At 40.3% G+C, this 17,323-nt stretch overlaps 1 protein-coding gene across 1 annotated transcript in view; it reads left to right on the plus strand.

The window, feature by feature from the left end:
• The window catches only part of LOC139710941 (uncharacterized), a 35,365-nt gene that overhangs the window by 13,374 nt on the left and 4,668 nt on the right, over positions 1-17,323 (plus strand). Inside the window, exons 5-8 of the mRNA XM_071622866.1 lie at positions 5,439-5,528; positions 6,646-6,778; positions 7,358-7,534; positions 8,169-8,462. Of these exons, the coding sequence (XP_071478967.1) occupies positions 5,439-5,528; positions 6,646-6,778; positions 7,358-7,534; positions 8,169-8,462 (694 nt within the window). The remainder of the gene's footprint in view (positions 1-5,438; positions 5,529-6,645; positions 6,779-7,357; positions 7,535-8,168; positions 8,463-17,323) is intronic.

A 17,323-nucleotide genomic window follows, 5' to 3' on the forward strand; every position in this document is an offset into this window, starting at 1 on the left:
TGTGAAGTGGAAAACTAATGAAGAGCCACAAACCTAGATTTAGTGAAATGCACACAGATTATATAAAATGAGGATTTGAGAAAAGTTTACTCCCAATCATATGAAGAACAAAAATGCAGAGATAGCATATCACAGTGCAAGTAAACTGAAAGATCGCTAAGAAAAAGGAAAAAAAGAAAGAAAAGAGCTAGACGAAAACAACAAATGAACTTAGAAATGGCCTAAATAATTGTAATGTATTCAACACAGCCACATAACATACATGTATATCTTCCAACACCGAAACCAGTAGTGCTAATAACGAGCCTCAATACCAAATTATCATACAAGTAGAATACAAAAGAAGGAAAGTACATAAATGTATATAAATGCGTGTCGAATCTAACTATACACACCACAAGCACAAATTATAATACACTTGAACTGATTATGTGTATGAGCGATGAGACAAGAAATATGAACTATAGAGGATCAACTTAGCAGTTCCGTCCTGGTCATCGGAGAAGGCGACACCAACGAGAAGGAACAGCAAATAGATATCGATAGATCCAAGGGTGATGATGATGTGTAGCATTCCAGTCATCGACCACAAGGAAGAGAAGCAGAAAGCAGACCACTACCGAAGGATTCCTAGCGTCGAATTTGGATTCTAAGGCGATGATCCTTCCACCGTACGTAAGCAGGCACCTTAAGTGATCAGCGGCTGGAGTTCCACTATCAGCAACAGTCAAGATACGGGGTGGCCGGTGACAGAATCATCCGATCATGTGGCACAAAAATTGATGAAGGCAACACGATGGCTGTTATAACATGAACAGCATTGCAGGTATCACAAGTTCAGAGCTCATAGGCTGATACTGTAAATATTCAACGATGAACCAGCATCAACAATAATTGAAGGTAAAACTGAAGAGGGCTCTTATGTCCATGCAGTGTTGTTTACAGGGACAAAAGTATTATACCTTTGTATGTAAATGAATAGTAAAGCCCCAAACAGCAAAGCGTCCACAAAGTGCAGTTTTTAGGAGCTGACCATTTCTAACGCGAAATGCAGTGGAATGCAGCTCAAGGTAAAGATGTAATAACAGGATTCTCCATAAACACCACAGCAGCAATGTCTATATAATGTAGAAAGATGAACTCACAAGTTCGACCTCCGAGCGGGAAGCGATGGCCCCAGTTTACCGCTGCTACCAATTGTAAGAGCGTGATTTGTGAATCCCTGGTCGGGTGATGTAGCGTGGTACAATCACAACTCTTACTGTACATCCAGACGCGAAGAAATACGAAGTACACAGTTCGATATTCAGTTCATAACGTGTGTATATTTATTGGTAGTAGATATACACAATCTGTATATCCAGCGTAGAATGACAGCGAATATATATAAGAGCACTCCCGATAAGGTTACAACATAGCCATCTATCTGATGGCCAGGGAGAATCAGAGTTGAGGACTTCTGCCCAAGACAGGGGCGTCCAGAATGATCCCTCTCAACATGTGAGGGTCAGATATATCAGGGTTAGTAAGTAAGGGGTCTTTAATGTAAGAATTACTTTGGTTACCTGTAATAAAACTAGACAAAGGACTGACGGTGTGAATTGTAAATACAGGAGTCTGGATTGACTTGGGCTTGACCTGGGAGAACAAAGGAAAGGATTAAGTATCAGTTTAATGGGGGTTTACTAGAGGAAATGGTATATTGTGCTGGTGGGCTATTACATGACCAGTTTGCTGGGAAGTTCACTGGCATTGCTAATGAAAGAATATAGTTACTTTTAAACTGTGGGAATTGTAAACAGGAGTTTACTGAGAAGTTCTATGACATTGCTAATGAAAGGATGTAGGAACTTTGCAACTGTGGGAATTGTAAACAGGATTTCGGGTGGACTGGATTTCTCAATGAACCAATGTTTAGGGTACCATCTTTCCGTCTTACATTAGGTATAGCCTTCTTTAAGGCATTTAAAAAAATACATTTCATTCCGCCATAGTGCAACACGCACTTCAACACCTGAAGCAAAAATAAAACTAAAGTACAGTCTGAAATCTAGACTAACTAGTGAAAAAGGGCATTGTGGGCCAAGAACAGCCATAGCAGTGGTGACATCCTGGTGATGATTATTACACCATGGACAATTTTACTACACTTTCTCTGTTTTCTGGTATTGCAATTGGAAATTTTAAGCCTCATTTGGACTGTGAGAACCGTTTGAAGATTTAAGCGTTCACTCTCAGCTTGCATTTTTAAATGTAAGGGAACATTTACATCATCTTGCTCTGCATGCACCGTATAAATCTAAATGATAGCTATTATCTACTTACTAAGACTACAGATTCGAATGTCCCGCCAATTAATTCAGCGCCATTATGGCTTCCGTGTACTAAAATGACAGAATCTGGTTAACAGAAAATGAATCATGAACAAGACTAAACAAAAACGATAAGAAAATGCGGGGGGTGCGTAGCTATGTCTAGTTATGTCCTATAATCTATCTGCTCACGAAGCGAACAGCGAACAGCATAGTTCTCGGGTGCTATTTGCATAAGCTAAGCGTAGTGAAATACCAGTGTTCAATAATTATGTACAAGCGTACTCCAAAGTTTATCAGAATTTAGCGACTACATGTATAATAGCAGTGACATGCCGTGTCTGTCCCACACATTGTAAACAAAGGTCAAGCATCATGCGTGAGGCTCATAGACCGTTTTGTAATTTATTCAAATTCTGTGCATACTTTGTTCGCGAAAGTTGTCTTAAATAGTGCTCAGCCACAAAGCGTGCCAGATGCTTGCCCTACCTAGCAATATCTGGGTGAATTCCCGCCATCGGATGGAGCATGAAGGTGAATGCAACGCTTTATGTTACTCGCATGTAGGATTAAAAGGATAGCAAGATTGCTATGTTACATTACAGAAATGGTGTATTTACATCAGGGCTTGTATTACACCTATTTGGTTTGGGGCTGTGTGTTAATGTGTATTTCAGACATCACTAGGGGGCTTCAGCATGCTATAACAATAGTTGATATGCACTAGCAATGCACCTGACTCATTCCATTGCTTTAAAACCGAATAGGTCTATGTATCACTTGTATATTATACAAGGTGTGCATCTCAGTGAGACTTATAACAATCATGGCGGACGGTGTACCTTAAGGTCTGAATTCTCAAAGGTGGAATAACTTTATTACACCGCTTATTCCGCCAATTTATTACACCTCTTATGCAAATTAGGCCCTCATGACGTAAAATGACGCGATTTATTCCCCGGAATAAGTTTTGGTATTCTCAAAGCTTGAATAACTATTCCGAAGAATAGTTATTCCAGCTTTGAGAATTCGGGCCTAAATGTCTGTGTGCCGCGTACTTTCAGAGCGTGGTTGCAACCATATATGCCTCGATGTAAAAGGAAAGAGCTCACTTAGATGTAACTTCTTTTCTTTCACATCACATGCATGCACCATTATTCTGGTCAATCCGATATGTACACACGCACACAATTAAGAAACGATATCCGATAAATGTACATTCATTACATTGGTTACAGCTCGTTATTCCGAAGGTTCATTATTCCGAAGGCTCTTCAGTCCGAAGATTCGTTATTCCGAAGGTTCGTTATTGCGAATTTCATTTTCGGATTAACAAATCTTCGGAATAACGAACCTTCGGAATAACGCCACAAATGTTCGGATTAACGAACCCTTTTTCATTTTCGGATTAACGAACCTCTATGTATAGAGAATTTGTATGTTTCGGATTAACGAACCTTCGGAAAAACGAACCTTCGGAATAGCGAGCCTTCGGAATAACGAACAGCACCCATTACATTCATCCCTTTACATAAACAAAACGTTTTATTATAAAACACGATCCTACATAGTGCCTATTTGTATTGTGTAGTATTGTATATAGGCCCTATTATGTATTATGTCTCGTTTTTGTGGTCAATATTCTTATAGAATGAGGCAATAAACTGCATTAACAGCAATAGAATAAAAATATTCGGAACATCGACCTATAATATTGTAATCTTGAAAGAAAAGTTGAAAATGCAGGAGATCATCACGTGGAGCTGCTCTTGGTAATGATGGTGACCAACAAATTGATTAGACAATATGATTGCCAACAACAGTAGTCTAGTGACTGTATAAAAAATATCATTTGTATGCTTGGTCGCCTTCATTAAAAAAGGACTATAATACTGTACAGGGAATATATACAGAGCAGAAGAGAATGATAGTGGTTTTAATACGAGTGGTGTTGTGAGTGCCATGTTGACCTCTCTTGACAAGGCGTGAGTGAGATTAGCCTTAGTTTGAGGAGACTAAAATGTATCGTATATCACTCGCATGCTTCTGAACCTAGCTTTCACACCTTCAGAGATCTTATTTGGAAGCACATTGTAGTGAAGCATCACTATATAGAATCGTGTTTCAAATTAAGCATTTTTGCCGTGTGAATGCAAACTGGAATCGTGGAAGTTGATTTGAAACGTGATTTCAATCGTGTCTGAAATGACTGTTATGAGGTGTTTTCCAATCACGTTTCGCCATAGTGAAGCAAAGAAACGACCATGTGAACGTTGCTGAACTCCAATCGTGTTTTGGGGCGGAGATTACGGTGATCTTACAATCACTCCCGCAGAAAGATAGCTGAAGAATGATTGATGGAAACGTGGAAAGAAGAAAAACCTCTCTTCTTCGCCCTGAAATTCAAATCCGCAGAATCCTTGAAGCTTCCTTCGGTAGTGTGAAAGGCCTCGTCACACTACAGCGAATGCCCAACGAATGCCCAACGAATGTCCAATAAATTTGAAAATTTGAAGATACTTGTTCACATCCGTTGGTAATACTGGAATAGTTCGTAACATGCTTGGCGTTCTTTGTATTCATTAGCTATTCCTTGGGATTCGCAGAGATACATTGGAGCCGATTTTTTTTTAAACATGTCCAAAATCTCCAGCGTATCTCTGCGAATCCATACGAATAGCTAATGAATTAAAAAAACGTCAAAAAATGCAAACTGTCTTCACATTTTCGAATTCGTTGGGTTTTCGCTTGGCATTGGTTGGACATTCGCTGTAGTTTGACGGGGCCCGAACGAACGATGATTCGATTCGTAATTGCAATCGTGTTTGTAATTCAGCATTTACTCTCGGTACGTGTAAAAGCACGGTGGTTGTTGTGAAGTGGCCATTCTAAACGTTGCTCAAGAGATGTGGTCAACTATCATACCAATTACTTCCTAAATTGTAGAACTCGTATATTTTTTTTTTTTGTTAAATCTTTTCTTGATACATAATAGGTTATAATGATGATGTCATGAATGGCAATGTTATGTCCAGTTGTCCGGGTCGCAAAAGTAATTCGAAAGATGTATTAACAAGGTCTTCCTAAATACAATAATGTTTCCCAATGTTCTAAATTCCTAATCAGCACGTGATAATTGGGGCTGAGTTTGGAACAAGGACTGGAACCATCAGGGAAGCGACTCCTTCGGAGTTTGTACAGTACGCCGCGTCTGAGGTAAGTTCTGGGAGTGACAGGTTAGGGAAAGGGTTACGACGACGTCTCGGACTTGACTTAAGTTTGAATTGTGGACAGGAGTAAGAATTACGAATTGTCCATTTAGACTGGTACACGCTCAGTTCAGAAGCGGTCTAAGGAGTAAAAGAACGGTGTCATCCAAGTATTCAAATAACACATTATTTTGAAATCTTAATATCGTGCATTATAGCAGGTAACACGTAATTCCATATTGATAGAAACAGAAAAGTTTTCGTGGTTGAATGACAATATTAGGTGCAATTTTTCAGTTGGAATGTTTAAATTAATGATTTCTAAATTTTGCTTCGTTATAAAATGAGGGACTCTGTGTTTATCCGTCGCGATGGTAACTGGGACTCCTGACGTCACACGGCATACCGACTCACCGACTTCCCCATTGAGCTGACCAGAGTTTTGACTCTCCTAATCAAAGTAGTGATACCAATTTCTAACCCAGAATTATACCATTCTGGTCTTACTGATGGTTTGGTAGGGTCCGATTTAGGCCGTGGAAGAAGCGAAGGATGACATCTAATACAATGTTTACCACTTTGGGTGTTTCACCTCTTCGTCTTTTGACATTCGTATAATTCTGTCCTTTTGATATATTATTTCGTTGGCGTCAATTTACATGCGATAAACTTTGATAGGCGTCATTATGGTCATTGTCTGTTCTACCACAATTATTATTACCAATAATGTTTTTTTTAATCTGTTATACTTGTGTTATTTGTCTCACATCTGACCACTCGATATCTGACTTGTTTTGTTTTTCATGTGTATGTGAATCTTGCTGCTGAAATTGTAGAAAAATTAGTTACTTTTAATCGTGTATAAATGCGTGCACTGTATAGGGGATAATACTCGAAAAAAATCATACCGCGAATATATCATGTTTTACAGTACTCTTGTCTTTTAATCGGATACCCCGTCAAGTGCCTGCGTCCTTGGGCAAGATGTTTTTACCCACCACGTTCCTCTCGACAAGGTGAACAAATGAACACACAGAGGCTGCCCTCATCATAAAGAAGACCAATTCATTATCATTACTGTCATCTCTGATTTAAGATGAAATTATTTGTTCCATACGATGTAGATGCCAACCAGTCTGTCTGCTGTGAATGACACTTTGACTGTCGATATTGAAGAGTTCAACCACAATCTCGAGCATGAGATGTCATTTGGAAGCGAGTATTCCACCTACGTAGTGGGTGCCGAGGACATAAGCGGTAAATAACCATTTCTCATTATTTCGGAAGCCATTCTGTTTTGTTTTGTTTTGTTTGTTTTTTGCTTTTTTATGGGGGTGCTCTCATTATTTGGCATTTTGTAGCTAAGTGAAATATCTATATTCTGTTGATGCTTGTGTTCCTCTCTAACGAGTCCTTATTCCGTTTCGAATATTTTCTCGTGTGAATTATCACATTTTGAAATCAGACTTATTATTAGTGGTCATTATGCTAATTGTCGTCAACATTTGGTACTATATACAGTATTATACGACTTCAACTGGTGAACAGTATCTTGATCGTTATTCTCGTTATTTTCGTTTTCTTCATCAAAATTCTAACTAATCGTGTCTTGATTCCAATAAGCCGTCGTTGCTGCTAATATTGATCAGAGATAACGTGATGACAATAGTAAAATAATGATGAAACAAAAAGGAAGAAGATGGGAGAAAAAGTCAAATAAACTTAAAATATCTTTATCCCAAGGAGAGTTAGGAGCGCAAAATATTCTAAACAATCAATCTTATACAGATGAGGTATTGCAACGTCTAACTTCTCATCCCTTGATTCTACATGCAGCCGAACCAATCAAACTGACCTTAATGCTGATGAGTGAGGTATTCAAGTATGACTACTGGTACGGTCTCAACACGTACAGCGAACGCCATTTCAACTGGTTGATACCTAGTGTCCGCACAGCAATGTTGGCTGCGCTGCAGAACTACCCCGCCTACCGACAGATCCAGCTCATTAGAGGTATAGTAATACAGCGCCCTACAGTTTTTGTATTAAGTAATGTTGTTGTTGTTGTTGTTGTTGTTGTTGTTGTTGTTGTTGTCGTCGTCGTCGTCGTCGTTGTTGTTGTTTTGTTTTAATTATGACCCGGCATAGCATGGGGTTACCATGGAGTGGGAGAACTGGCCCGGCTCGGATATATTCGAGAATCCTCTAATAAACCGTACAGAGATTTGTGACTGACTAGTTATACCTGGCAGAGCTGGTAATAATAATGGCAGGGCAGACTGGGAAAACGTACCACATATTATACTTATTTGGGGTAAATACGCCCATGATCATCGTCGTATCAATTATTTTCACTGTAATGGCCATCATTTTCAACATAGTACTAACTTAATTACTGGCAATAGTGTAATTATTTGTGTATTGTTATCATAATCACTAGTATAATATATTCTGCTACACTGTCAATAATACTATCGTTATTGAGATTGTCAGTTACTAGTACCGTTATATCATTATCATTACTTTTTTTCCTATCAATATTGGTCACCAATTCAAATCTTAAACCCCAATTCTCTGTAGAATTGCTCGTTAACAACCCATAGACGATAATTATCTTATGACTTCCTATTTTACTTTATTATTATAGAGGCGCCCATTAGCATTGACCTCAGCTGGCCCGAAGGCACCTACGGTCTTCCCAAGGCACGCGACGGGTGCCCGAACTCCGCGATTCGGTTCAGCGAGGGTCGGCGGAGACACGACACGGAAAATAGCAACAACGCGAACGAATGGAGCGACCCCCTCCATCTCGCGGGTAGCGTGTCCCATGAAAACATCGAGCAACAATTCTGCATTAAAACTGTTGCAGAGATGAGTGACGATCCATGGATATTTCAACCTGGAACTTATTGTATCTACAAACGAGGAGACTGTCCTTCAGGTAAAGTTTGCGATGAACCATGGAGATAGATCGCTATTTCCGTTTTTATTGCTTATCTCACTCTTTGTTACAAGCACAATATAATTCTTCTGCATGGATTCTATGAAGGATAGTTATCATAATTATGGTACAGAGTATCAGTATTTCAGGGGCCATGTGTGTATGTGGGGAGGGGGGGGGGACTTCGGACGACAGAGGAGGTCATAGATCAGCAAAGTCAATAGCTCCCCCCCCCCCCTTTGAAATCTCAGGATCGAACATACGTGAAGACATGGTGTTGTGCTTTTGCCCGATTGTTGTTGATTTTTCTTTGTTTTTCGATCTTTCTCCAGACCAAAAAACGTGGGGGGGGGGGGGGGTGGAAGCCCGCGGTTCCGCGGCCCCATACCCGGAAAGAAAACATCCAGACATCAGACATTTGTTTCTGTTTAATGTAGGCAATTATCCATGTGCTCATATTAGTAATAACCCCTTTAAGAAATAATTCATACAAATTTGATATCTAATCCTTCTTTCTATGTTCCGTGAGATCAAAATCAATTTATCAGGCAATCTATAGGAGGTAGAGTAGCTTTCCCACTAATAGTCATATAATGAGAAATAGAATGAAAGTTGTTTTGTCGATTATGTTGTAATAATACGAAGCAACTACCTGCACTGTTAGAACGCTGTGTAAAATTTCGTTGTTTAAAATATTGTTGTTTAAAATTCTAAACAATGTTGTTTAAATATAGAAAACTGGAGCTTGATTGCCTTAAACAGCGGTTGTTTAAAAACAATTCGGAATGATTGTCCAAACAATTAAACAACGTTGTTTAGAAATTGATGGGCAAAAGTCATGTGATAGTCATGAACCAATCAGCGGGCCTGCATGTATCCTTTTCGTCGCAATCGATCGCCGCCGGGCGGCCACCGCTCCTCACACACACACATACATCACACGTTTATGTACGTATAGCTACAGTATACAGTATATAGCGCATAGCGCGGCTATTCATCATGATGGACGGCGGTGACGATGACTGCAATGCAGCTATATCATGGAGTCACGAACATTCTCAGCAAATGGGGTCTAGCTATAGAAGAACTTTGCCAGTCATTCCAAGGTATTTATTTATTTAACTGATAGTTACATATCGCTTCATGCCCATCTGTAATTTGCATGATGTATGAAGCTAGTCACGGCTCACGCTTTGGGTTCTTGGCCGGGCTGCGCTACGCCTCGCCTTCATGCATGTAATGTAGATCTAACAAATTGTTAATGTTTAAGTTAGGTCGTCTGTACCGGTACGTACATTATGTTTTTCAACCAACTCGTGCTTGTATAAACACTTGCATAATTCAATCCTTACATACCTTTTCAAAACTTCAGATAAAATACGAATTTCTTTTACAGAAACTAATCATCTAAATCAGCGTACGGAATATTCCCATTGTTGACACAGTACAGTAGCCTATTCGTTGTACAGTATTCTAAGTTGTAACAGGCACCGTATCTCATCATGCACAATTATAGGCGCAGTGTCCGAGTTCGATGATGTAGAAATCTAACGTTCAAGTTTATAGTTTAATAGGCATAGGGTCTAACGTGACGGTTAGGGCCTAGCTAGGTAATGCTAGGGCCTAGTCAAGGGCTAGGGCCTATATTTTAGACTGCTAATAGTATACCGTGCTAACTAAGTTCAATTACACAATGACCTGTCTCGATCATTTCCTACCTCATAATTTAGAACTTATGTTATGCCATGGTCGGCTGTATGATAGCCCTACGACCACCCTCTTGTAATAAACCGACCGTGTATTAATTGGCGCACTGAACGCATAGTACGCACTTCACTGCACGCAAAGCACATAAAAATGGATTGGCTTTGACTGTTGATGAGGATGGTGTGGGAAAACGCGAAAATTCACCGTTCATTAACAAAGTTAATGGTTTTAATCAAGGGCAAAATTTTGAATGAATATTTTCACTGAATCATAATGTAATGTCTATGGAAGTTTCTAAAAAGCTTCGTACAACACGGTGTTCAATACAACTCGGTTTGCGTGCATTGTCAATGCAAAAACAGCGGTCGATCTCAATAAGGAGCGTTACCGCGGGGAGCCTCGCAAGTTCGACGGCGATATTTTTGCACTGAAACTTCGAATTGAAAAGGGAACAAAGGCATTTGATAGCCTATATAGCTCTGGATTTTCTCAATCACGTAGGTCAAGTTTTTTGCATGAATTTCAGTGTTAAATATTCTTATCAAGCAAATAAACATTAGGCGGTCGATGAGTAGTAGGTCCAACCGTACAATTACTGTAAACATAACGAACCCCCTAAAATCCAATACTAAAATGCAAGTTAAGTTCTGCTACTTTTGCTGGAGCAATTCATTCTTTACTGAGCATCATTGCCATCAATGATGCTCGATGAATTAAGGTCTACGTAAGCTTCCAGTAGAAAAAAGAAAGGCCTAGAACCCCTATAGAAAATGAAGATAAAGACAGAAAACAGATTGTGGTGTTTTTAACGCACAATATAGTCTATGCACCACACATAAACTTAATGCCTGTAGTAATAATATACCACCTTAGTAGAGTTCTATTTGTTTCGTGTAGGTAGGTGGTTTGGAACCAATTTTTGGCACTTTTGTCACTTTCGAATAAGTTTCTATGCAAAGATTAGGAGCTTTCTTCTCAGTCTGTCAAGATTTCCATGCCAAACGAAGCACATTGTGCAAATTCACTCAAACTTGTGAGAAAAATGTTTATAATGAACATTTTTGCAGAAGCTAATGATCATGCATAATTCACTCCATCATTTATGTTTTTGTTATTAACTTGAGTATTATAATTTTTTTCCCCATTTGGTTTATAGCATTCTTTCTGGGCCACCCTTAATATGATTACAAATGCAATCTTGTTCCCTAATTTGTACAGATCAAGCAAGACTTCAGCCAGGAGATCATGGCTGAAGACAGGATGTTTGCAGCATGGCCATGTATGCTGACAAAATACTCTAGTATGGGGAATCAAGATGTCCATCGTAGCAAACGCTGCTTCTTCGTCACACGGGTGACACCGCTGGCCTTTCCCAAGGTACATTTTAAATAATATTGCTCTGTGTAGAGATTCTAATCTACAGCCCCAGTACTACCCTTTCCTTTTTTGCATTTGAGTTGAGGTGAATTTATTAACAACATTAACAAAATACTTACAGTATGTACATGACTATAAAAACAAAAATTGTTAGACCGAGAAATTCATTCAATGCTTGTTAATTAATTTCTAAGACTTTTGCAAAAACCTGCAAAAACTGAAGTGGATCTGTAATTTCAAAGCCAATATCAAAGAGATCACCTGGGCTCTTGATGACTCTTCTTTGTCCATCATTCAACTTGCATGTCATGTTCCCGTATTTGGTTTTGTTGCCGATTCGACATCATGAGCTTCCTTGGCATTTATCATGCACTGATCGAGTGACACATTGCATGCCTTTAGATCTTCATTGATGTACACACTTTTCATGTTCTCTTTTCCTTTCAGACTAGAATGCCCAGAATACAGTTTGTTCCTTTTGTTTGCAATAAAGTGGACTTTGATCTGCCTGCTCTTTCCTTCTTGCCTTTCCCCCAAGATGATGACAAGATCATGAAGATGAGATGTCCTCTTTCCAAATGTCTAAGCCAACTTCCTTGGCAACATTTGACTCGCCCTCAGTAAGCTCTTCCTCTGTCTCCTCAGCCCCCTCTGGCAGGCCAGTCAGGCAGAGATTGTCCCTCCTTAGCTCATGTTGGACCTCGTCCTGCTGGAACTGAATCCTCAAGAGATGACATGTGGATTCAGAACATCTTTAATTGTGCTCATACAAGCTTCTTTCGCTCCTTGTATTACATGCGGTAGTGCAGCTTTAATGACTGTAAATACAGCTTGGACAATTATTTGGGAGAGGCTGTCTCCTGCCCCTCTCTCACATTATAGCACCCCACGGCCACACAGTTCATGTACCCTGAAACTTCTGGACGGTTTGTCCTTGCCTCCTTCATCTACCATTCCCCTTTTCTTCTCCACTGCCTGATCAACTCACATGATAATCAAGCTTTTGTCATTATAGGATAACATTAACCAAGAAGTCTTTTATGAACTATTAAAATTTTTGCATTCTTTCTCCTACTACTTGGAATAAAAATCACTGGACCTTGAACATCCCTTGCTCTTGCTAATCTAATTAAGATATATGCATATTAACTGATCTTGCTTTATGCAATGCCAGAATATGACATGAACCTCCTGCAAAAGCCCAAATGTCATTCATATTGCAATAGTCTTTGTTAAGCACTTAACAGTAGTGCAAGATTATTCTTATTAAGGCACTGGCTGTCAACACCATTCAACATTCTTTCATCCAAGTTCATGGTAACTCTGATTGCTGCTTTGTAGAATAGCATGATGATTATTACAGCCTTATAATTCTAATGCTTGGCCTTACAAGTTTGGCTCTACTAATCCACAATTACTTGCCCGTCTTGGTAGTAAATTCCGTTGCCAGAATCAGTCCCTCATTCAAAATGTGTAGTATTTTCTACAATACCCTCCAAACAACTTTAAAACTGCCCCTCCCCCCCCCCCCCCCACACACACACACATACACACAGTTAGTAATCCTGGTTGCAATCAAGTACAATATAAGTACATAAGCTAGCATCTGAATATGAGCTGATACTTGTCAGCATTTCTCTTTATCAGCCTTGATTGTGTTAATATTTTTAAAGGGTATATTTGTACTTATCATTCAAAATACTCCCCCTGTGTCATACATTTTGCTCCACAGAGGAAAAAGAGACGCTTGCATTCAGCATGCTGCCGCTAGTTTGCCGAGGCTGGACTGCGAGGGTGTGGGGCAAGTGCTCCTTTCAGGAGTCGTTGGAGTTATTCTGCGACTTTCAACCTGTAAGTACCTAACTGTTCGGAGGCTAATCTTCTAAAACAAGTGATGTGTTGCCCTCTTACTAAAATGATGAGATGGACTTTGACATTGCAATACAAAATATAGAAATCATCAAGCTGTGGTCCATAGTTACAGAAATTCCCAGTTTATGCTGTTTCATTTGTTAGTTTAGTCCATGGATTCTACATATTTATGCAAATTTACTATTTTGCTAATGTATGCTGTGAATCACAATTTCTTTTATGAAAAAAAAAATCTTATATTACATAGTCAACATACACATTTACTTTATTTTGTGCCTGACTGCTCAATCACACACTTGTCCAATATCAATATGTCCTTTTCATTTTGATAGAAAGGGGAAAAAATTCGCATGAAATGCAAAATTGGTCACAAATGTCGCCAATAAGGAATATTCCATTCATTAATAAATATTGCACTTGACCTATGGTATCATTATATTCAGGAAGATGCTGGAAATATATCACCTACCACTCATATACATCCAATGTGATACAGGGTGTCTCCCCCCCCCCCCCCCCCCCCATACCAAAAAGAACCCTAACAAAAAAGTCCTGTGGTACTCTCTGTGGTACTTGTCAGTACCACACAATGTACCACACTCTTGTAATGTTACCACAGGAACTGTGTGGTACTGTACCACAGGCTTGTAGGGTACTCCCTGTAGTACTTGTCAGTACCACACAATGTACCACATAAATAAATGTTACCACAGGAACTGTGTGGTACTGTTTTACAGGCTCATGTGGTACTCCCTGTGGTACTGGTTGGTACCACACAATGTACCACACAAATATATGTTAACACAGGAACTGTGTGGTACTGTGTCACAGGCTCGTGTGGTACTCTGGGATGTACCACAGGGCAGTACCACAGGACATTACCACAGGAAAGTTCCACAGGACAGTACCACAAGACAGTATACACACAAATTGTCCTGTGGTATTTTGGGACGTATACCACACAACAGTACCACAGGACAGTACCACATGAATTGTCCTGTTGTATTTTGGGACGTACCACAGGAGAGTACAACAGGAAAGTACCACAGGATAGTACCACAGGACAGTACCACACGACTTGTTCTGTGGTATTTTAGGACGTACCACAGGACAGTACCACAGGGCAGTTCCACAGGACAGTACCATAGGAAAGTACCACAGGATAGTACCACAGGACAGTACCACAGGAATTGTCCTGTGGTATTTTGGGACGTACCACAGGACAGTACCACAGGGCAGTACCACAGGAAAGTACCACAGGATAGTACCACAGGACAGTACCACACGACTTGTCCTGTGGTATTTTGGGACGTACCACAGGGCAGTACCACAGGACAGTACCACAGGAAAGTGCCACAGGATAGTACCACAGGACGAGTCGTGTGGTACTGTCCTGTGGTATTTTGGGACGTACCACAGGACAGTACCACAGGGCAGTACCACATGACAGTACCACAGGACAGTACCACAGGAAAGTACCACAGGATAGTACAAGACAGTACCACACGACTTGTCCTGTGGTATTTTGGGACGTACCACAGGACAGTACCACAGGGCAGTACCACAGGAAAGTACCACAGGACAGTACCACACGACTTGTCCTGTGGTATTTTGGGACATACCACAGGACAGTACCACAGGAAAGTACCACAGGATATTACCACAGGACAGTACCTCACGACTTGTCCTGTGGTATTTTGGGACATACCACAGGACAGTACCACAGGGCAGTACCACAGGACAATACCACAGGGCAGTACCACAGGACAGTACCACAGGGAAGTACCGCAGGATAGTACCACAGGACAGTACCACACGACTTGTCCTGTGGTATTTTGGGACGTACCACAGGGCAGTACCACAGGACAGTACCACAGGAGAGTACCACAGGACAGTACCACACGACAGTACCACACGACTTGTCCTGTGGTATTTTGGGACGTACCACAGGACAGTACCACAGGATAGTACCACAGGACAGTACCACACGACTTGTCCTGTGGTATTTTGGGACGTACCACAGGACAGTACCACAGGGCAGTACCACAGGGCAGTACCACAGGACAATACCACAGGAAAGTACCACAGGACAGTACCACATGACTTGTCCTGTGCAGTATTTTGGGACGCCACAGGACAGTACCACACGAATTGTCCTGTGGAATTTTGGGACGTACCACAGGACAGTACGTAGACAGGAATTCCTGTGGTAATTTTCGATGTATACCACAGGAGAGTACCACAGGAACTGTCCAAAATCCCACAGGAAAATCATAATATGGTGCTATTCCACACAGAAGTACCACACAGCAAATTAAATTCGTAAGTACCACAGAAAAATGCTACAGGATATTCTTTTTTTTTTCTTAACATTTCATACCAGAGGACTATCACATCAGGAGAATATCACACAGCAGTACCACACAGGAGTACCACACAGGAAAATCGTAAGGCAGAATCAAGTGAAATTTATAACAAAAATACAAACAAAAAAGCACATATTAATATTCCTCAATTAATTGATTGATGAGTTATGCTGTGAATTATGACAATTGATTTGCCATTACTTATCCCGTCCTATACTCCTACAGTATTACCTATTTAGTGAAAGTGCTGATGTAAAGCATGAGAAATTTCATAAGGACTTCTGTGGTACTCCTGCGGTACTCCTGTGGTACTCCTGTGGTACAAATATTTACATAGCTCATGAATATTCATAAAAAGCACTCTAGATTTTAGAAAATACATATATGACTTAAAAAGTCAAAGTATTAATGATGGAACTTACTTTGAACTTTATGAAAGATTGTCTAATTATGTTATGTTATTCCCAATATCATAGATATTGTTATGAAAGTGTAATTTCATATCTTGATAGTAAAGTATAATCGAGTTAGTAACCATGCCTTAATGCTTAACGGATAGACGGCCATATATATATGTACTGATAGGGTCAATGGCTACATAGGAATAGAATATGACTATATAGATCTATTATAGGACTAGATTGGCACTTGGCCATTAGACTCTCATTTGAGGTTATATGTTAGGAGTAGGACAGGTTATTAAGTAGGGCCATGTTTGTCCTGAAATCCATCACTCACCTACCAGGAATATTCCTTGAAATGTGGCTAAAAGTCTCCCAGATTTTTTTTTCGATCTATCCTGTGTGGTACTCTCCTGTGGTACCATGGAAATGCTGTGTGGTACTGCCCTGTGGTACTGTCCTGTGGTACTGTCCCAAAATACCACAGGACAGTTCCTGTGGTACTGTTCTGTGGTACTAGTCCTGTGGTACTGCCCTGTGGTACGTCCCAAAATACCACAGGAATTCCTGTGGTACTGCCCTGTGGTACGTCCCAAAATACCACAGGAATTCCTGTGGTACTGTCCTGTGGTACTGTTCTGTGGTACCGGTCCTGTGGTACTGCCCTGTGGTACTGCCCTGTGGTACGTCCCAAAATACCACAGGAATTCCTGTGGTACTGTCCTGTGGTATGTCCCAAAATACCACAGGACAATTCCTGTGGTACTGTCCTGTGGTACTGTCCTGTGGTACTTTCCTGTGGTACTGTCCTGTGGTACTGTCCTGTGGTAATTACCACAGGAGTACCACAGGACTTTTTCGTAAGGGAAAAAAGACCTCGCATACTCCTTAAAGGGGAAGGCTAGTAACTGATCAGTGGGAATCAGTGGAAATGCTGGGAGATGATTGTTCCAATCCTTATGGGATTCATTCAAGAGTTCATTGTATATCTATTGTTGTGTGAAAATTATTTGCTTCAGAATGGTCTCATATTCAAGTAATGTGCAGTTTAATGCTTCCAGGTTAGCGTCCCTGGTCAGGGACGGAGCATTAATCTGCACATTACTTGAATATGAGACCATTCTGAAGCAAATCATTT

The sequence above is a fragment of the Diadema antillarum genome, unplaced genomic scaffold (genome assembly GCF_040938485.1).
Source record: "Diadema antillarum isolate AM-2024a unplaced genomic scaffold, OU_Dant_1.0 seq00001590_RagTag, whole genome shotgun sequence".
NCBI lineage: Eukaryota > Metazoa > Echinodermata > Echinoidea > Diadematoida > Diadematidae > Diadema > Diadema antillarum.